This window comes from Osmerus eperlanus, chromosome 11, assembly GCF_963692335.1.
Source record: "Osmerus eperlanus chromosome 11, fOsmEpe2.1, whole genome shotgun sequence".
NCBI classification, from domain to species: domain Eukaryota; kingdom Metazoa; phylum Chordata; class Actinopteri; order Osmeriformes; family Osmeridae; genus Osmerus; species Osmerus eperlanus.
This window is the reverse complement of record NC_085028.1, coordinates 12,590,767-12,612,994: the sequence shown is the minus strand read 5'-3', so window position 1 is coordinate 12,612,994 and position 22,228 is coordinate 12,590,767. Positions and strand designations below refer to the sequence as shown.

General features: G+C 45.9%; 1 protein-coding gene across 6 annotated transcripts in view; it reads left to right on the top strand.

Moving 5' to 3' along the window:
• nbeab (neurobeachin b) overlaps window positions 1–22,228 on the top strand; it is a 144,461-nt gene that overhangs the window by 119,820 nt on the left and 2,413 nt on the right. For 5 of the 6 annotated variants that reach the window (XM_062472279.1, XM_062472277.1, XM_062472280.1 and 2 more), the window contains 12 exons: window positions 4,319–4,459; window positions 5,352–5,471; window positions 8,100–8,252; window positions 9,874–10,041; window positions 14,605–14,694; window positions 16,094–16,286; window positions 17,220–17,291; window positions 17,455–17,610; window positions 17,787–17,957; window positions 20,197–20,298; window positions 20,456–20,652; window positions 20,906–21,057. In XM_062472279.1, coding sequence (XP_062328263.1) covers window positions 4,319–4,459; window positions 5,352–5,471; window positions 8,100–8,252; window positions 9,874–10,041; window positions 14,605–14,694; window positions 16,094–16,286; window positions 17,220–17,291; window positions 17,455–17,610; window positions 17,787–17,957; window positions 20,197–20,298; window positions 20,456–20,652; window positions 20,906–21,057 — 1,715 coding nt within the window. The remainder of the gene's footprint in view (window positions 1–4,318; window positions 4,460–5,351; window positions 5,472–8,099; window positions 8,253–9,873; window positions 10,042–14,604; window positions 14,695–16,093; window positions 16,287–17,219; window positions 17,292–17,454; window positions 17,611–17,786; window positions 17,958–20,196; window positions 20,299–20,455; window positions 20,653–20,905; window positions 21,058–22,228) is intronic. The other variant, XM_062472278.1, reaches the window with a different exon arrangement.

Sequence of the window (22,228 nt, the reverse complement as noted above, 5' to 3'; positions counted from 1 at the left end):
CCCAAGCCCAGTCTCTCTTCCTCTCTTTTTTCTACCCAGCACATACATTGTATAAAAAAGACAGCAATACATTTTGACTATTAAAATTGTAGTGTGTTGTGAGCCTATGCACAGTTTTGAATTCAGACAAGCAAGACTACGGTTGCATAGCTCCACTGTGTCACCTGCTGTTGTCTCCTGTCGGCCTGTGGCGGCCCCCGTCTGTGGAGATCCAGATGGGCCAGGAGAGTAGAGGGGGCTGGGGGGCCTGGGAGGAGAAAGAGGGCTGGGGAGCCATGGGCAGGCAGGAGGAGAGAGAGGGTTGGGGGGGACTGGGGGGACTGGGGGATGGCTGTGGATATCCGGAGGTGGGGGTGGGGGGCTGTGTGTGCAGCCCTCTAGCCTTGGGTAGACAGTTATGTATTGTAATGTATTCCTGTGACATCTTTCCGTGCTGTTTACAGGGCTTGGCTGCCTTCATTAGCATGAGTTCACAGGCCCATGTCTCCTGACACTTGTCCTTGGAACCCCGGGGTTCCTAGCTCCACAAGTTCATATATAGTACAGCAGGGAGGGACGATTCACCCCTGCCTCATCTCTCCGATCCTTCACCTTTCTTTTCAAGGCCCGTTTTGGCACAGTTTCGGAGTTTGTTCGTTCTGTCTGAGCATGTGTGTGTGGTGCCTGTCTGTGTGCAAAGGGTAAGTGGTAGGTATGCAGTAGGCCTCGATGTGTTTTCATCTAAGAGCCTTTAGAACTGGATTGTAATGCACCTGCTTCTCTACCTGAAATTCTGACATGGAGTTTCTGTTGATCCTTCCTTTGAGCGTGGTCATTCAAATACCTCTCCATGTCAGGCATGAACCACATATTAGTCAGTGTTCTCAGCTGCTGCTGAAAGCAGAGCTCCTCACGCTACTCCACGCTCTAGGGCTGTATGGGAAGGTGTGCTGCCTGCCAAACAGGATGTGGAGTCTAGTCAGCACAGGATGAAAGTCCCAAGTGGAAAAAAATGTACTTGATTTCTAATTTGAATATGTTCAATGACAGCTAAATACACTTTTATTATATGTATATATCTTTATACACAATTAAAATGTACAGATTTTGTAAGTTCACATTCTTATCGACAACTTAAATAGATGTAAGTATGTTTTGTACATAAGTACACTCTAAGTGTAATATTTTTACGCTTGGCGTCCCACAGTTCCATGGTGGCGTGAGCAGTGAAACCAGTGGAGGTGTGAGAGACATAACTCCCACACCTCCACACCTGTGGCTACCGGAGTTACAGGTGTTCAGTCATCTGTGAAGAACACCGTAACACCCTGCCCTGCCTCTGGGCCATGCACTACATATTGTCATGGTAGATCCATTCATGTGGTGAAGTGTTTCATTGGAATCTAATGATTATTTATTTTTGATTGACATGTTACTGATGGGAAAGGTAAGCTTAACTCCGTCATAGCTGTTAACTGATGTAGTGGAAGCATATAATCACCAAAGAAGGTTAACTATCTAGCCCGGGTGCTGTTGTTATTCCACGCCTTACGAATGTCTTTGACAGGAAATGATTAGATACGTCTCTGTCAAAACGCCTTTCCCGGGAGAAAGAGCAGAAGTGAGCAATGACAGTTGGCAAAATGATCCAAGACAGTTCTCTATACTATACAGTGCACTAAGTATCATATCCCACACTCTGGCTGAACCCCTTCCAGATATCCTCTCTGGCTGCATTCAAGGCAGTGTGCTGACAACCCAGTCCCTCCTCCCCTCCCACACTCACACACACATACACACACACACACACACTCCCCCTGAGTAAGGCTTCACCCCCTCGATCATCTTACCTTGCACATCATGGAGGAGCTTGATTACATTAGACGAGTGGTGTTGATTGGAGCTGTTGGTCAGTGCAAAGCGTCTGGAGATTACAGCCTTGGAAGCACCTTATGGGCACTTAAGTACTAGCACAAGCTTACCATGTAAACAGCTTTTTAATTCGCCAGAATCCTTAATGGGATACAAGCTTAGAAATTAGACACCCTTCTGTTTGACAGTAAATGTGTTTAACAGAGAAAATACATCAAATGTAAAATTTGATGTATTTTACATTTATGACTCCCAAGCAGAACCTCAGGAAACCCCAGAGAGTTATAGGCTACTTATATAATCTGGAATAGGCTTCCATGAATGTTTGTGCTTGAACTCTCTGTGGAACAGTGTTATGCCAGACTTCAAGTTATTGTAGATGGGAGTACAGTCACCCTAGGGAAATACACAGAAACCATGTTTCTCCCAAACGCTCGCTCCCCCACTGAAGACTCCCTCTGGTCAACAGGCTGCATGTCTAACTTTGACTTTCACAAAATATTATCATGAAGCGTTTAAACAGCATACTGATCTGGTGTATTGATTGTGTCGCAGGCCAAATATATAAACAGAAAATTGGAGGTACAGTATTGGAGGAGTTACATACTGTAATTACGAGTTTGGTGGTTTAGTATATACCTAAATTCGAAGTTTTCCTAGACATAAGGACTTAAGAGAGACAAGGTTGGCATGAGGAATGTAGTGCTTAATGAAAACATTATTTCTTATTTCTGGTGCTCAATACATCGTTAGACGTACTGTTAGAATGGGCAATTACCACATTCAATAGTAACTTCAAAACCAGCCAACTCAAAATTTCCAGCGAGGCGGTTCTATTCTCCTACTCAGCATCATAGCTCAACTCATGCGGCCTGGATCAAGTCTGGGTCCACAAGGAATGTTTTTATAGTGTGTGAGACTTCCTGTGGCCTGTAGCCCAATCTGAACTAGCCCGAAATGTCACATGCCAGCCTATTATCACCTTGTAAATCTTTGAAGATTTCAATAAACTTCTCTTTCATTCTAGCTAATCACGCTCATGCCATCAATGTGGATGACCGTTGCATTTTGAAAAGAAGGAACATTTTAAAAAGAGGGAAACACATGACAATTTGGTTGTGAGTCAAATGTGTGCCCTGCCTTGTGTAAAGCATGACAACACAAAATATGATGCACGTGTTCATCATAATTCAAATGACCAGAACAGTAAGTCTAAACTAAAGCTAAACAAAATATGTATCCCTTAAGAACTGTAGTTACAGTGTAATTTTAATGGTTAGATGAATGTGCTTTCATTTTTATTCTTTGGTTTCTCAGCTATGCTTAGTCTAGTGTTTTGTGTGATAGATTTCCCATGACTGTTGTGGTAAATCCACACATGGTCGCCACATAGAGCAAGGCTTCCATTGATTAAATCACCACAGCACCCTCCCCTTGCTCTGCTCAGTGTGCTGGGTGTATTAATATTGACTGCAAGTATACCTCCAAGGCTTGTGTATTGGATTGGCTGATTGAAAAGGCAAGTAAAGCATTTATACACCTCTAACTATATGTTTAACTGGGCAATTAGATACCACGATTAAATATGCTATGCAAGTTAAGATGTGTATTTTGCACAAGCTAATTTGATTTTTTTGTGAGATTTCAGCAATATTTTAGCCATGGTTACTTTTTGTTTACTTATTATTACAATTTTGGAAGACAGGAATTTTAAAGGCCTGCAAGTATTTAATGTAGTAATTTAGTCATTGTTATCAAAGAAGGCCCAGGCCCCATTTGGACACGGTGTTGCCATGCCTTTCTCCCTCCTAATCGTATGGCAGGTCTAATTCATAGCTATCATAAAAGTAGACCATGGTTTAGAACTTGTTCACAGTGGAGACATGTGAACCATAAAAACAGTTTATGTTCCAGGTGGACAGGTTTATTATTTGTTTGTCTGGGTGTTTGCGTACCTTCACTGATTCCAGAAGTGAGACGGTACCTTTTAGAGTACTGTTTTTTCCTCATCATGTCCAACTGCTGAATAGGGGAGGGGTCTGCGAGTGCATTTGGGAGCTGCCTGGGGATTGAGCGTAGTGTTTGTGGGTGTGGGTGTTGGATGTTGGGTGTAAATCTTGTCAGGTAGGGGTTCCTTACTGGTAGAAATACAGCAGAGAGACATATCACTTTTGGAGGGTGCAGGAAAATCATGGTGTCAGACAGACAAATCCCAGACTAGACCCATCTGTCACCCTTGTTCTCACCCCTGGTTTCCCTCCTGGTCTCCCCTGTGGTCCCCCCCACGCCCCTCTCCTCCCTAGTCTCACTCCTGGTCTTCTCCTCCTGGTCTCCTTTCCTGATCTCCCCCTTGGTATTCCTGGTTTCTCTCCTGTACTCTATCCACACAACATGGGCCGTGCTTAATGATGAAATGATCATGTGGTCACAGTGTTCTTAACCTTGTATGCGTATGTTTCTCCTTCAGCCGATCGGAGCGCTGAACCCCAAGCGTGCTGTGTTCTACGCAGAGCGCTATGAGACCTGGGTGGATGACCAGACTCCCCCCAACCACTACAGCTCTCACTACTCCACGGCCTCCTCCACACTGCAGTGGCTGCTCAGGATAGTGAGTGCAACCAAACGTTCTCAACCCTCTGTTACCACACAGTAAAACATGATCTCTCTGTTGTACGGCTCAGTTCATAACACCAGGTCCACATGTATTGGGGATATAAAAAAAAAGAAGGAAAATGCAGTCCCTGGCTTGTCATTTCTCAGTGTGCATTAGGCTGAGTGTCAGTTGTCAAACATTATGAGAGCTCCTGTGAGGTCTGTCAGCTGAGACTGAAGCTCACAGGATACTGCTCAACATCTCTATCTGATTGGCCTAAAGTTCCAGCTGAGAGGCTCTCACAGGCCATTTCACAGGCCAGTAAACTGGCATATGAACTAAATAAAGAGGCCTGGGTGATGATTTAGAGGCCAACCTGACAGGTCTATGTTTCAGACAGCCAGAGAGCACAGGAAGACATGTCCATCAAAGTTGGAGACACTCAAACACAGACCCATACTCTCCTGCGGCTCAGACCGTCTGACATCTGAGGCAGCTTGGGGTTCCTTCCCCTCGTTAGCTGCATAAGCGGATGAATCCCCTGAAGTTCCCCTGACAGCAGACTGGCCTGTGCTGGACTCCTCCCCAGAATACCTCTTCCTCTCTGAGTGATGTGTCCTCGCCTGTCCACCATGACACTGCCATCTCAGATGGAAATCACAAAAGATCCGCCTGTTAGCACGGAGAACAGTGATGAGTTCTTCCTCAGGGTGGGAACAGTAGAGTAGTGAGGCTTAGGTAGGACATAACCTGTCCATAGCCAAGACTGTGTTTCCGGTAGTTTTCTTGAGTAGAGTTTTAGAGTTTTAATTTACCAACACATGATTCAACTCAGTGTCTTTACATAAGAGAGAATTAGCACTGATGTAATCTCTGATCTATGTTTGATGTTTGTGTTCTCTCCAAGGAACCCTACACCACCTTCTTTCTCAACACCAACCACAACAAGTTTGACCACCCGGAACGCACCTTCTCTGACATCAAGCGGTCCTGGAGGAACTGCCAGAGAGACACTTCTGACGTAAAGGTGATGGGAATATAAGCAAGCAATACACTTATCATAATAATAATCTTTGCTCCCCATGGTCTAATGTGATGGCATCTGTAGGGAATCTATTCAGTTCACAACTCTTCCCCTTTCATCTGGATCGCATTTACTTCACTTTTGTTAACCCAGAGGAAATGTCAGTATGTATGCCATGAATTCAAAATGGCATATTCAAATTGGATATAGAATATAGACAGATAGTACACAAGAATAGTTTAAACACTAAATCAAATACATATTTGATTTACCCTGTTAAGAAAATAAAATATTTTTGGGTGAGGTAGAGGGAAAAAAAGACAGAGTAAGAGAGAGAGCAATGCAGAAGGTGAACAATGTTGCGGTAGGACTGAGGAGAAAGCTTTGGCTCCACAGAGACCCACAGAGCAGTCAGAGAAAAAGCTGAACCCTGTGATTCTGTTCCATTCTGCCCGGTGCATAACACACAGCAGGAATATGCACTGACCTCAAAGTGTCATATATTTCTAGCACACCCCACTTTGGGTTAGTGTTGCCCCGGGCAATTAATAAACCATTAATGACAAAAGCTATTTAAAATCATTCTTTTATGTACGGACAGGGCTTTTACTTGCCATGGCCTAGGGAGAGAAGCCAACAATCTATGTAAAGTAGATTCAGAGACAGCAGCATGCCAGGGAACAGGAAAATAGTCAAACACCACCCTGTTAACAAATATAGGCTACTTTAAACCACTTGTAAGTCTGCATGCATTTGTTTTTACACATATATGATGGCTGAAGATCTATCAAACAGAACGAAAGGACACATGCTGTGTAAAACTGGGGGGACTGGAGCAACAGCTGTGTTTTATAATGGATTAGTGGGTAACATTATTTATATATATATATTAGCGTACACCTAACAAAGGTCAATTGACACTTTGTCAGTACTGGTACAATAACTGGGACTTTGGTTATTTTTCAGGATTTTTTGGACGTGTGTGCGTGTGTTTTACGTGTGTGTGTGTGTGTTTCATGGGTGTGTGTGTGTGTTTTATGTGTGTGTGTGTGTGTGTGTGTTTTATGTGTGTGTGTGTGTGTGTGTTTTATGTGTGTGTGTGTGTGTGTGTTTTATGTGTGTGTGTGTGTTTTATGTGTGTGTGCGTGTGTGTGTTTTATGTGTGTGTGTGTGTGTTTTGGGCAGGAAAACAAGAGACTGTCAGACTCTTTTCAGAGTAGTCAACAAACCAAGTAACCCCCCCAACATTAAGCCCCCACCCAAATCCCCGCCACGTGCTGTTTGAGGGAATCCAGCAGCACTCTGCTGGTGACAGATTCTGACGATTGTGTCATTAAGGTGACACAGTGTAAAGCAATGGAGGCTTGTATGATTGACTTGTTAGCCCATTATGAGGCTGTTGCAGAATTAATGGCTGCCAAGGGAGGTGGGCTTGGAAACAGAGCTGCCAGTTTCACAGGCTTGGTGCTGAGTTACGACAGGGAAGTTTACAAACTAAAAAGGATTTTGAGAGAAAGAGAGACATACTATTCCCTCTCCCCTTGGCCCTGGCTGGGGGTGAAATGTGACCAACAGCAGACCACGGTTTATAGGATCTCTCCCTCCCATACCTCCTCCCTCTCTAAACCTGGTGATTTATTAGAGTTTAAAAGCTCTACTGGTTATGTACCCCACTGGCATGGTAAAAGTCTACGGCATCACATACACGACAAATACTGCATTCATAAAACAATCTCATATACAGACTAAAAGATGTAAAGGGGCCCCGTGCACCCCACAGACACGAGAACCTTTAAACGGTTCTCTATGGCTTTCTAATGAGGGCAGACAGAGATGTGGGAGCAGAGAAGCTGCATTCCTCATGTGCACATGCCCCAATGTACAGAGGCATCTCTCTCTCTCTCTTTCTCTCTCTCTCTCTCTCTCTCTCTCTCTCTCTCTCTCTCTTCCTCTCTCTGCTGCAGGGTAGGGTAAAGAGCAGTTATCTAGAGCGGAGAGAGTTGAACACAGGGCCTGGAAACAGGGACAGGGACCTGCATGGCTGCTGACTCCAAGCCTTGTGTGTCCACTCCCTACTGGCACTGGCATCAGGAATGTGTTTATAAGTGACAGGGAGTATGCAAGACACGTCGGGCTGTTAAAATCACAATTATGGCCGTGATCGATAACGGTTATTCTCTATGCAGCCCAGTGTTGGTTTAGCTCTTAGTTTGGACCGGGTCCTTGTTTAGGTCTAGGTGTTTGTTTTTCTCTCCCTGTCTGAGGTTGGAATCTCACCAGGGAAGATAGTGGGAGTTGCGGAGGTCACGGCCCCTATCAGCAGAGCCCTGAACACCAAGCATAAACACATTTAACACCCGACACACATCCTCACCTCCCCCTGGAACAACTGCTACAGCGAAGCCTTGTCTCATCCTGCTGTTGTGTGTGTTTGTCTTACATCTCCCCATGAAGTCTCACTCACTCACACACACTGGGTACACACAGCCTCCTCTATCACTCACACACGCTAACGGAACATCAACTCGCCCTCTCTCTCTCTCTCTCTCTCTCTCTCTCTCTCTCTCTCTCTCTCTCTCTCTCTATCTCTCTCTCTCTTCATCTCTCCCTTTTTTGTCATTTCTCCCACAGGAGCTCATTCCAGAGTTCTTCTACCTTCCAGAGATGTTTGTTAACAGTAATGGTTACCAGCTGGGCATGCGCGAGGACAAGACCATGGTGTGCGATGTAGATCTACCTTCCTGGTCTAAGAAACCAGAGGACTTTGTCAGGATTAACAGGATGGTAAGGATGGACGGTTTGGTGTTTGACTTGTTCTTTCATTGAGTGGTGACCCAGTAGACAGCTCTCCCTGTATTCCAAATGAGTCTTTTAGATTACATTAATTGTCAGTCAGCTTAGATCTCACACAGGCAGCCAGAAATCCCTTCTTTAGCCTCTCTGTCACTTGCTCTCTACCTGGCTTTAGCAGGCATATGGTGTCTGGCTGACTTAGTCATGAAGTATCTATTACACTACACTGCTAGATACTTACACAATCTACCACTGACCAGAGCACAGGGCCAGAATGTGTCTCTTCTAATGTTACCTAATGCTGACTATCAATCACGAGACGTCTGTGAGTGTGGCTGACTGTGGGACTGTTTGTGGGGATGTGTAAGGGGCTGTGCGTGTGTGTATGTTTGGCTGCATGTGGGGAATCGAAAGGAAAGTGGAGGTGTAAGTGGAATTGTGTAGGGCTGAGGACAGTGCTGTGCTGCAGTGTGTTGGGTACCGGACCAGAGGCAGGAGCTGGGGAGGAGACAGTACTAACGCTTGACCTTTTCAGCAGGAGTGACAGTGCTGGGTAGGAAGGGCGTCTCACCAAGGTGACCTTTCCCCAAGCTTTACTCACTCTGCCTGGTCAGCTCCCTACCACCCACACATACACACACACACAAATAGTTCTTATAACATTAAAATAGGGCTGTTTTTTATACTGTAGGTACTGTGCTGAGTTGATTAGAACACTCCCCATTTCTGTCCTACTTTGTTATTTTCCTCCCTCTAGCTTTTGATGTTGCATACTCTCTCTCTCTCCCTTTCTCTCCCCCTCCCTCTTCTTTCATTCTCTTCCTCCCCCTCCCCCTCTCTCTCCTAGCCTCCCAGTTCCCATCTTTGCATGTGCATGTGCCACTTTCAATTGGAGTGACATGCCCTGTGGCTAGCAGGGCTTCTGTGTACTAGAGCTGCTTCAGTAGGAAATGGCTGCTGTTGTTCTCCGTGTGAGAGGGAGAGTGGAATCCCCTCAGTCTACACTGAACACCAGGGGACTGTAGTCATTAAAAAGAATAACACCACAATAAAACGACTAATGTAGAATGAGAGTAAAATGGGTTTCCATAGGTATTCTATTATAATATTAAATGAGATTACGATAGTCTGAGGTCTTATCTACAAGCAGAGGAGACTCAGAGAAGAAATCCATATCCAATTAGCTACAAAATATCACACACACATTCACACACAAACACACACATACATACATACTTACATATCACACACACTTTACGGCAAATTGGTTCCCTTTAATATTGAACAGCTTCTTACATCTCCATGCAAAGATAGCTGGTCATTATTTTTAATAGATAGAGAAATATGATATCTGATCATATTTTCCCCTAAGGCTTGTTCATGAGCACAGAAACTAGCGGCTGTCTTTGCATACTTTATCCTGGGGCCTCTGCCTCCAATAACATGAACTGCCCTGTACAGTGACGTAGTCTGTGATTACTGGATGTATTTAAAATGTCCAGTGTGCGCTGTGCTCGTTTTGCAGTAAAGTTTGTGTTGTTGTTACGTCCTCCTGTGTGTTGTGCGCTGCAGTGTGCCTCTCACCCCTAATTGCCCTGCTCTTCTCTGACAGGCCCTGGAAAGCGAGTTTGTGTCGTGTCAGCTGCATCAGTGGATTGACCTTATTTTGGGCTACAAGCAGAGAGGCCCCGAGGCAGCGCGTACCCTCAACGTCTTCCACCACCTGACATACGAGGGCTCCGTCAACCTCGACAGCATCACTGACCCCCTGCAGAGAGAGGTACGCAAAACACGCCACCCCCGCGCCGCCACGGGCGCCAAGCACGTCCCCGTGCGTGACTTCCTGTCTGTGTTTCCCTCTGGAACAGAGAGGGTTCCACTCCTGCTCTGTAGGCAGCATTATCAAGCACTAGTCATTATGCAAACCTGTCCCACAAGGAACCGGCTTAACTACAGAGTCATTGAATTTACATTAAGATTAGTCTTTGAGTTTACCATTTGATAACAACCTCTGCAATTAACTCATCTCCAATGTACACTTAAGATAGCTACTAATAATAATTCTTGTTAAGGGACAAGGACAACTGACTCCTTAATACCATACTGTACTACCTCTCCTCTGTGGCCTCTTCTTCTCCATCAATGGACAGCCAGAAGAGTTATTTGATGAATCACTAAGGGTCAGCTAGGGAACAGACAGGAAAAGAGATCCTCTCATTCTAAACACATTAATTGACTGACTGTGGTCTCCTTGGCTGATGTACTTGTGTATGGCTTAATTGCATAGAGGGAGAGGGAGACCAGAGAAGAAGGGGTAGAGAGAGAGAGAAGAGGGAAGATGAGGTGTAGAGAGAGAGAGAGAGAGAGAGAGAGAGAGAGAGAGAGAGAGAGAGAGAGAGAGAGAGAGAGAGAGAGACAGGAAAGAGAGAGGGAGAGAGAGAGAAAATGGGGAGAGAGAGAGATGAGGGGGACAGGGAGACTGCAGTAACAGCAGCTGGTATGCAGTGATGCTTTCCAGTGTGAGCTCCTCTCTCCCTGTGATATCCACCATCTGCTGTCTGCAAAACAAGTCATTTATATACTGTCACTTTTCGGGGCGCCTTTATTTATCAAGTGACCACTATGCAAATCACACCCAGACAGATTTTGGGGGGTCTAATTATCAAACAATATGGAGAAAGCTTTGTTTTTCATCATTTCTCTCAGAATTGTAGACAATGACAATGATTATTTTTCCCATTTCGTTCCGGGTTTTAGAGCTGTCTGGCTTCCTGTCTGCTGGGTGAGCTGACAGTGGGCTTGTTCGTTTCAGGAACTAGCAGCTCATAGTAGCTAATTGTAACCAGTTAATGTGGTCTCCATTGTGGCATGTGCCTGTTTTATGCCTGGATTGGACATTAGTTGTGCTAATTGCAACTGATATGATGAGCATTAATTAATACATGGCTCGTTATGTTATATACATGTCTATACTGTACATTATACACACACATACATCCCCTCACACACACATTGTATATCAGGTGGGATTTATATATATATATATATATATATATATATATACTGGTATGTGTCAGAGGGGAAAAAGTGCAGTGTGTAGTAAGAATATATGATCCACTTCTCTGTTCTGTTTAGTGCATAGTAAAAAATAATTCCTGCTAGCCATTATGACCATGGAATAGAATGGGATGTTTGTGTTCATGGTACAGTGCCAAAATGTGTGTTTATGGATGCAGTACAGAGACTAATAAATTATGTTGTTGCTCCTTAAATATGACTGCTTTTTCGGCAACAGCAAAAGATTACTAGCTAAACAAGGGTTTAGGTGCGCCTCTTCCAATTATGCATCATATGGAGCGACATGCAAATGTGGGTCTCCCTGTGCAGATTTTGCCATTGTGTATGGACATCGTCTACATGTCTGTCCAGTCCCTCCTCTAAGGGAAAAGCTTCAGGGGGAGGGGGTGTCGGGGTGTATATTAATGCTCCCTGACTGATGAAACCACTCCTCTGTCATTAACCACCTCAGTAGCTGCATCAGAATGGATCTAGAGGTCAGGAGAGGAGATCCCTCTCCTACCTGTGTTGTCAGGCAGGCTACAGGACAGTGTTTGACAGGCGGGAGGCTGGGCTCCAGCAGAGGGCAGGGTGACAGCTCTACTGGGCCCGCTGCCGTAACAGCACACCAGGATGTTTATCCTGACAGCCTTCTCGTATGGAAAAACATGACAGAAGCCCCAGATACAGAGCCTGCTGTGTTGCTCTGATGTAAACAGACAAATGATGCATCAGTGAGGCTTTTCCCTCTCGGCTGCTGGCACTCTCAGTCCCCTGTTGACTGAGGACTTAGACAGAGAACGGTAGCTAGTTAATCCATGTGGGGATGACGTGGTAATGACTGTGGTTTTGAAGCAGCTTTCACTCTGTATACTGAACAGTCACTACTGTTCATAAGGCTGATCCTGCAAAGTAGAACAATTACAAACTCACATCCAAAGCAAACATGAAATATGCAGAGAGTGTGATGATATCTATGTTGGAGATTGCAGACTATTGACACGCTGTACTGTTAAGGTTAGCGCATAGACCAAAGACCCTCAGGGCTATCGTTTGTAGTTATTAAGAGATTAGGTGCAACCAACCCATAGAGGCTTATCTCAAACTAATTGCTTGGCATTTCAAGAATTGCAAAGCCTTGCCTCTCAAAGAAGTTGGGACAACGCTCTAAGTATGTTTGCGAGAAATAAAATTGCTGCTTGAAGTTGTAATTCAGACCAATGGCTCTGTTTGCCTGTCCATCTGTCTACACACAGACATGTTTGCAGGGCTGCCTTGTTGTTTTACTAGAGCACGGCCATTGCTGAAATGTCCAGGGAGCTTAATATGTCACTAGGGCGGGAAACAGCCGATAGAAAGACAGACATGCCTACCTGTCTTCCTCTGCCTTGTGTCCAATGCAGGAGGAGTTGCCAGGACTGACTGACCCAAACACATGCTGTTATAATGGATGTTTGGTGCTCACCCAAGCACGGCAGTTGTTGCTGGGAGGGAGATCAGCAGATGGCTTTGGCAATAAGTGTCACTTATCAGCCAAAAAGGAGGGCCTGAAGTGGCTTAAACTAATGAAGTGTCTGTTAAGTGTTCAAGATCCCTGTTGGAGATAGTGAGAACTTACTGACACATCTGAGGGGATTAGTGTTGAAGCACCTGAGAGATATTGACGTGTTTTGATGGTCTGGGAGCAAAAAAGTTCTTGAGACAACCTCCAAGTGCAGGAATCTTTGAATATAATAAAATATCTTTCTTTTTCTTTCTTTCTCACAGCACAAGATCTCTCCATCTTTCTATCCTTATTTTTTTGGAATTGAATAGTCTGAAGAAATATGATGATGCCTTCCACATGGCCCATGCGTTCTTTCAGATCTCTGGATCAGATTTCTTTATTTGAAAAGACGCTGTGACCTGAACCTTAAACTGAACCTTAAATACCTATAATGTGACCAGGTTATTACTTGACAGACTCAGTTTTAAAGTATCACTGACTGACACTTAATGGTTGCCAAATGTGCAACCACATCATGTGACACAACGATAGCTGTTCCACCAGGCTCCATCCCATTTTGTGCTATGCATGATAGGAAGTGACCATGAGGAATTTTGGGAGACTTCTTCACTTGCAGGTGCCTTGTCTGGATTCAGCACCACCTCCAACCTCAGAGAGCCTTGGTCCCTTCTTGGCATATGCTAGCCAATGGGGGCTGTTGATAGTGAGCGGTGTGTACAGGCCCAGCAGACACAGAGATAGAGAGAGAGACAGGGAGGAGAGCAGGCATGTGAAGGATGTGTGTTTCATTGTGCTCGGTGACAGACGTCCACAAGCTCCCTCTGATGTTGGAAGTGGCTCTAGTCACATCAATCACTCCCACCTCCTCAGAAGTGCTTCACTCAGCCTCCAGAGAACCCTCGCCCTCCTCTCTCTCTCTCTCTCTCTCTCTCTCTCTCTCTCTCTCTCTCTCTCTCTCTCTCTCTCTCTCTCTCTCTCTCCGCTCTCGCTCTCTCTCTCTCTCCGAATGTCTTAAATAGGCACAACACCAGTCCAACTGTGTTAATACTACTGAAACTCTGTTGCTCTTGTGTTATCTCCTCCCTACCTGTTCCCCGTGACATTTCTCTTTCTCCCTCATCACACTTCCCAACCAGAAGCTTACACACTCATATTTCATAATAAACCCAGTCAATCCTCTTTTATGTAAGTTGCCTTTTTTTTTTACCCTTGCGTGTGTGAGTGTGTTGTGTGTTTTCTTTTCCCTTTGTTTCAGGCACAATAACATGTAAAAGCCGAGCGGCCCGCCGCAGTCCTAGCTGCATGTCACTCCAGGTTAACGTTTGTGCAGTGGAGGGGGGGGGGGCTCTCGCCTAAAAATGGGAATGGTTAACTGAAGCATGTTAATAGGAAAAGGCTTGTCTCTTCGATACTAACACTTGGATGACTCTGCAGGCTGAGGGGGGAGGGGGGAGCACCCGGGCGGATTGGGAGGGCAGCCCTCACCCCTCCCTTCTCCAAGGCACGGCTGAGTTAGGATTTGCTTGCATTGTCAAGTAACGCATTGACCCATCACTTTGATGCATATTGATTGTGACAGGAGCTCCTCTCTCTCTCTCTTTCGCCCTCTCCTTCTCCCTTCCTCTCTCTCTCTCTCTCTCTCTCTCTCTCTCTCTCTCTCTCTCTCTCTCTCTCTCTCTCTCTCTCTCTCTCTCTCTCTCTCTCTCTCTCTCTCTCTCTCTCTCTCTCTCTCTCTCTCTCTCTCTCTCTCTCTCTCTCTCTCTCTCTCTCTCCCCTCAGGCCATGGAGGCGCAGATCCAGAGCGTTGGACAGACGCCATCTCAGTTGCTTATTGAGCCACATCCCCCTCGCAGTTCGGCCATGCACCTGGTGAGAGACACAGGCACCATGGGAACATCCTCCCAACTGTGTCCCTGTCAACGTGTGGGGATGTTTTTGGAGTGAGACACAGATAGAGAGACAGAGCGAGAGACAAAGATTAGAGAGACCGACACAGAGAGAGAGAGCGAGAGAGACAGGGAGCGTGTAAGAGAGATCTTTGTGTGCACGGGTACCATTGCACTCTTGGCATCCATTTCCGTTTTCAGCAAACGTGTGCTCTTTTTTATTTAACAGTGCACGTTGTTAAAGGAAAGCAAACATACAAGAAATGTAGTTGCAGCCACCCTTGCTGTGTGGTGTTTGTGTCAGAGGAGTGCTAAGAGTGCTCCCTACTGGCCCAGATACTCCCTGTCCTCAGCAGTAAGCTGCTCTGCTCTGTCTAATCCATGTAATAGGCCAGCCTATCCCTCATTATCCTCACATGGCTGAGTAGGAGCCTGGGGGCTCGTGGAGACACCGCCTCAGCCCACACCTTACTCTCTTCTCATCACGTTACACTCTCGCTCTATCGCTCTCTTTTCTATCTTTCTTTATTTCTGTCTCGTTCTGTCTGTATATCTCTCCTGGTCTTTCTCTGTCTCTCTCCATCACTCTTTTTATGTTTTTTCTCTCTCTCTCTCTCTCTCTCTCTCTCTCTCTCTCTCTCTCTCTCTCTCTCTCTCTCTCTCTCTCTCTCTCTCTCTCTCTCTCTCTCTCTTTCTCTTGCTCTCTCTCTTTCTCTTGCTCTCTCTCGCTGTCTGTCTCCATTTCTTTCTCTCCCTTTCTATGTCTGTCTCTCTGTATCTCTGTCTCATATTCCAGCAGCTTTGTACAGCAAGATTATAAATACTGTACCTGTTTGGTTACAGCTACTCAGGGTGCTGGTTATTTAGTACTGTATGGCTGTAAATGTAATAGTGTTGTCTGCTGAACAGTCGGCTATACAGCTGAGCTTGTAGTTGACTGCAAAGCTGGAGAACTGTGTCCTATTTCCAAGGAAAATTATTTGCTGCTTCCTCTACGCTCATTCTGTTCTCCGAGCTTACTGCGCTTACCAGATACATGTACACAGTAACATGTATATATCATCTTCCATGTGTTGCCTAATCCATCCCAGTTCACCATGTCCAACCCGTTGTCTCAACAGTCCCCTGTCTAAATGCACAGTGGGAGGGGGGGGCTCTCTACTCTCCTCCACACCTGCGCATGCAACCCTCCTCTGTGTGTACCTTGTTTTCCCTCGAACCTCCACACTAATTGCCTCTCTCCATTCTGTCTCCTTTTTTCTACATCCTCCCATGTCGTTCCCTCTGCGCACCCCCTCCCCTCCTCTCTCCTTCCATCCTTCCTGGCGTCCTCCTCCTCCATCCATCATCACACTCCCTCTGTTCTCTCTTCTACTCAATAGTGTTTCCTTCCACAGAGTCCCCTCATGTTCAAGGACCAGATGCAGCAGGATGTCATCATGGTGCTCAAGTTTCCCTCCAACTCCCCGGTGACTCACGTGGCGGCCAACACGCTGCCCCACCTGACAGTCCCGGCCGTGGTCACCGTCACCTGCAGCCGTCTGTTTGCGGTCAACCGCTGGCACAACACCGTTGGTATGTGGCCCCAGCGCTCTTCAAACACTGGGAACAGGGGATGTCAGGGACACATGACATGCTAGGAATGCATACGCTCACACAGAACGCATGCCCTTGTAAAAAGCAACAGTGGGCTTCTCCACTGGCTGGCTACCACTGCAGTGGCCCTGTGAGAACCACTTCACACCAAACCCCAGCTTACACAGTCCTACCAGAGGGCTAGTAGAGACAGGCCACCCTATACCAACCCCAGCCTACACAGTCCAACAGTACCAGAGGGCTAGCAGACAGGAGACATTCTCCCAGGTAGGCTGAGGGTGAGTGCTTCCACATGTTCCTAACTCAGGCATGTGCGAACACCATTACCCCCAGAGCTCCCCAGGATCCAGCCTCACCTCTGGGTCAGAAGGCCACACCATGGTTACTGGGAAATTAGGTTGTGACCGTGCCACATTCTCTTCACACTCCCCCATCTGTCACCGGAGCACAGCTTGGTTTCAGGGCTGGAGGTTCAGGGCAGCGGCTCCACAGCCAGCCCGCTCGCGCCACCGCTAATGAACACAGCTGCAGCACCGCGCTTTCCTGTTAGAGGAGAAGAAAATGTGGTACCGTTTCCAAGAATAATGATGATAATAAGGCTGCCATATTTTTCAGGCATGTTGCTCTGCTTACAAAATGGTGGTTTTTGCCCCACAGGCCTTCTCCAGGGCACAATCGTTCCAGTCACTTTGACAGTCTAAAAAAAGAAATCAACAAACCTTATTGAAATGTTGCCGGTGGAGTATCAAAGCTCTGCTGGCCTGTGAGGGGTCATGAACCAACCTTGGCTCTGACAGTGGAGCAGGTGTGGGGTGTCTGCACTGTGTGTGCTCTATGTGTGCTCCAGGTGTGTGTGTGTGTGTGTGTGTGTGTGTGTGTCATTGACATCTTATTATGTGTGTGTGTGTTCAGGTCTAAGAGGAGCACCAGGATACTCTTTAGAGCAGGCTCATCACCTGCCTATTGAGATGGACCCTCTGATTGGTGAGTACAGACGGATCAGTGGAAGCTAGCCTATAGCACGACTTACACAACTAATGGAGTCATGATGTGGAAGTGTACTCTTAATAGTAGTCTAAATGGACAGCCGGAAAATTACAGTGAAAATTAGATACAATTAGTAGGTTGATGACTGTGCTGTGTACAGCCAGCAACTCTGGGACAAACAAGCGCCAGATCACCGACCTGGTCGATCAGAGCATCCAGATCAACACACACTGCTTCGTGGTTACTGCCGACAACCGATACGTCCTAGTCTGTGGCTTCTGGGACAAGAGCTTCAGAGTGTATTCCACTGACACTGGTATGTTACAGCGTATTTACAGCACCCTGTTCTATAGCACCCTCACAACATCATCTAATTGTCTAAGATATGTAGCCTAGACCAGAAATGTGCTTATTTAGGTTTTAGTTTAAGGTAATCAGCAGTGGTCTGGAGACATATCTGTGTGCTTCTGCCTCTCTCGAATGGCCTCACAGGCAAGCTGACGCAGATTGTGTTTGGGCACTGGGACGTGGTGACCTGCCTGGCCCGGTCCGAGTCCTACATCGGGGGAGACTGCTACATCGTGTCTGGCTCCAGAGACGCCACGCTGCTGCTCTGGTACTGGAGCGGGCGGCACCACATCATAGGAGACAACCCCAACAACAGTGAGTGACAGTACAGTACACACACACACACACACATAGAGGCACAAACACACACACACACACACACCCCTGCATGCATGAACATCCTAGGCATAATACTGACCTATAAAGGCTCTCTTTCATTTGAAGTCATCAAATGAAAATGACATTTGAAGTGGAGGACTTCAAATGTCTTTTCATTCTACATAGCTAACACCAGTGTGTGATATTTTTGTGCTCCTCTCATTTAGTCCCTCAGTCTCACTAATTATCTGTCTTCAAAACTATTCATCAGGGTATGTAGAGCAGCAATCAGAGTTAATGGAGGCTTCTCGTGAGCTAACAAAGGGGGAAAAGAAAGAAAAGATGTTTCTTGTTGTTGCACAGACAAGCCATTTTTGGGGGGGCACGTGTTGGATGCTTGAGTGTTTCCACTGATTTAGTGACACTGGGTGTGAGTATTTTATAATTAACTGTATTGAGGCTCAGTCAGTTAATTAAGAATTTCAGCTTGGTTGCCTCCAATTAGCAGGGGGCAGAAGTGCTTGTGGTACTGCAGAAGAAAAACACTTTCTGTGAAATTCACCCTGATAGTGCTTCCAACACACTTTCCACAAACCACAGGGAGGATCTAAACTGTGAAGATCAGCCCATTAAATCAACAGAAACATACAGTCTACATGAACGTTCTGTTAACTTTAAATGAGAAAATGTTCACTAGAGGGCTTCCAAAGCCACAGGCTGGAGTGGGTTTCAATGAGGGGTGAGGATGAGGAAGGTGAGGAGAGAGGAAGATTCACCCGGCAGAGCACTGTAGATGAGCAACCAACCTTAAAGAGCAGGAGAAGAAAATCTCTCACAGCACAACCACTGTGTAAGCCAAGCTGTGAATGCATTCAACCTAATCAATCTCTTGAAACAGATAACCCTGAAGCCTATTTCAATGCTCATCGTCAGTAGTAAAATCCTTACAGGGTCTTTTAGGTTAGTCCCTCTGGTGGTTTTGTGCCTCCACAATGACGACTGAAGGTTGTGTGAATATGCAGCCGGCCTCTGGCTGTCTGCCCTGCAGCTCACAGACGTGACCGGCACAAGAAATTGATTTCACCCACACCCCCAAAAGCGTGCATGTGTCCCAAATGCCTGAGAATTAAAACAACTTCCAGCTCAATTGTGCTCCTGTCCTTCAGGACCAGCCCAGCTCACCGGTGTTTTAAACCGGGTAATTTTGTCAGCTGGCTCCTGTGAGTCCCAGGGGCTGGGGGTGTGTGTGGGGGCTTCAGTGCAGCCTGATTGAATCTTTTGTCGGTAGGTGAGCTACACTAGCCCCTGGTTCCCCTGGAGGCCTCCGCTGACACATGTCCTGTCCAGACATCTCCGCAGTGGTGCTGGGACTGACAGGCCTGCTCAGGTCTGGGTCTCTGAGGGACCCACCTGCATCCATCATGCACTAGGTCACTGACTGGACCGGCCCCCTTCAGCCTGCACGTGAACCAGATAGGGAGTCAAACTCCACACGGGTGTGGCTGGCACCTGTCCACACTAGAACATCCTTCATCCACTGATTACCAGAGTGGACACAGCAGAAGTCAGGGAACACAGAAGTAAATCAATAGTCCCTTTTCCCAAGTTCTGGAGACGTCTCTATGCGTCTGTGCTCAGCCCTTCAGTATTGTATTGATCCTCTTGCTGCTCCTGTGTCTGTGTTGTAGATCCCACTGATTAAGTTTATTAAACTGAATGGTTAATTCATGCCTCTCTGCTTGGTATGGGCCAGTTATTTGCTTTTGCACAATCAATTGTTATCCTCTCTACCTACTTTCTAAACTGCAGGGCCGTTTGATACCAGGTTTCCTCAAGGTATGAGTGACACGCGCCCCACCAAAACAGACGCCTCTGTTGTCTTGGTGTTTGTCAGCTGGCGTATCTCCGTCTGGGGGTGTGCTCCAGGGGCCGTGAAGCCCCCCCCCCCCCCCCTCACTAACCTCTCCCCCCACCCATCATCAATCATGTGACACTCTCTCCTGCCATGGCTGGAGAGCCCGACATTTACATGACAATCAGAAGAACCCTCAGCGCCAGCAGATGTGTGTCACATTGTGTGTGCTTCATGCCTCTCAGTAAAGCCTGTGTGGTCATTTGAAACATAGATATCCAGATCAGAAGATGTCTCCCGTGTGTCTGTCAATGAGTTGTAACCAGTGAAATACTTTAATATGTCACCACCGTCAGTGACATATTACCGTGCCTTGTGTTGCAGGTGACTACCCGGCACCGCGCGCTGTGCTAACAGGCCATGACCACCAGGTGGTGTGTGTGTCAGTGTGTGCTGAACTGGGCCTGGTCATCAGTGGTGCGAAAGGTCAGTGATGTCAATAAACGTTATATACATGCCTCAATAATCCAGAGAGGAATGCTATGTGATATTCTCAAAATATATATTTATAATTATATAGCCTTAGATTCAGTGAGTGTTTAGAGATATTACATGAACTCAAGTGTGTGTGTTGTATGGGCAGAGGGTCCGTGTCTGGTCCACACCATCACAGGGGACCTGCTACGAGCCTTAGATGGCCCAGAGTCCTGCCTGTGTCCTCGCCTCATCTCTGTGTCCAGCGAGGGCCACTGCGTCATCTGCTATGAGAGGGGCCGCTTCTGCAACTTCAGCATCAACGGCAAACTGCTGGCCCAGATGGAGGTCAACGACTCTATCAGGGTCAGATACAAACATCTACCTACACCTACACTAACCAACACAAACCTAAACAGACCACCAACCTATACAGACTACAAGGCAACACAGACCTACATTAACCAACACTAACCTACACAAACCAACACCGACCTACACTAACACAGACCTGCACTAACCTACACAGAGCTACACAGACCTAGTCTGGCCAGTACATGTTTCAACTCAACATACTGTCCAGTGTGCTTGTGTTCTGATGTTTTCCTGTGGTGTGTAGGCCATCCTGCTGAGCAGTGACGGACAGACCCTGGTGACAGGTGGGGACAACGGTGTGGTGGAGGTGTGGCAAGCCTGTGACTTACAGCAGCTCTACATCTACCCAGGCTGTGACGCTGGCATCCGTGCCATGGACCTGTCACATGACCAAAGGTCAGCCAATAGGAAAACGCATGGGCTCTGACATATACTTAAGTAAAAACTAGGCGTTACTACTACCTGTTTTAGAGTTTTAGTAAAAAAGTTGTCTGAAAAATTACTGTAGTAAGTACTGATACCAGAAAAGTCTACTTAAGTACAGTAACTACGTTTTTCCTTCCCATCCTGCAGCAGTGTAACAACAGTGTAACAAGTGTAATAAGTGTAATAACAGTGTAATAAGTGTAGTAACAGTGTAATAAGTGTAGTAACAGTGTAACAACAGTGTACTAAGTGTAACAACAGTGTAATAACAGTGTAATAAGTGTAGTAACAGTGTAATAAGTGTAACAACAGTGTAATAAGTGTAGTAACAGTGTAACAGTGTAATATGTGTAGTAACAGTGTAACAACAGTTTAATAAGTGTAGTAACAGTGTAACAACTGTGTAATAAATGTAGTAACAGTGTAACAACAGTGTAATAAGTGTAACAACAGTGTAATACGTGTAGTAACAGTGTAACAACAGTGTAATAAGTGTAGTAACAGTGTAACAACTGTGTAATACATGTAGTAACAGTGTAACAACAGTGTAATAAGTGTAGTAACAGTGTAACAACAGTGTAAAAACAACATAACAGTGTAATGACAGTGTAGCCAGGAAATGAAAAATAGGCACGTAATGACAAGAAATTATATTGATCATGCCACCAAGAACATATTAAAACTAAAGTAATGAGCCTGGTTTGAAAATGTAAGAAATTGAAAGTACAGATATGTGTAGAAAATGTAGAGTGAAAGTAAAAAGTTGTCAGAGAAATAAGTGAAGTAAAGTACTGGTACCAGAAAAATCAACCTATGTAGATTACTACTAGATAACGAAGTACAAATACTTCCCATCTCTGTATAGTGTAAAAGGTTTGTAGGTTGTGTTGCAGAGCCCAGTGCAGCCTTTGTGTTCATGGTTGTCTGTGCACATTTGGGCAAATGGATCATTCAGCAAGAGTTTTTTTTCTTTAAATAGAATCTGTGGTTGCCATAGAGACACCAGTATTGCAGTGGAAGGTTTCATGAGCATGATTCGAGCCTCGGAGCCATACATAACAATGGCACACACGCTTAACCAATGACACACATACTCACACGCAGTAATGCAGCATAGTCCAAATGTGTCGTCTGAAATCTT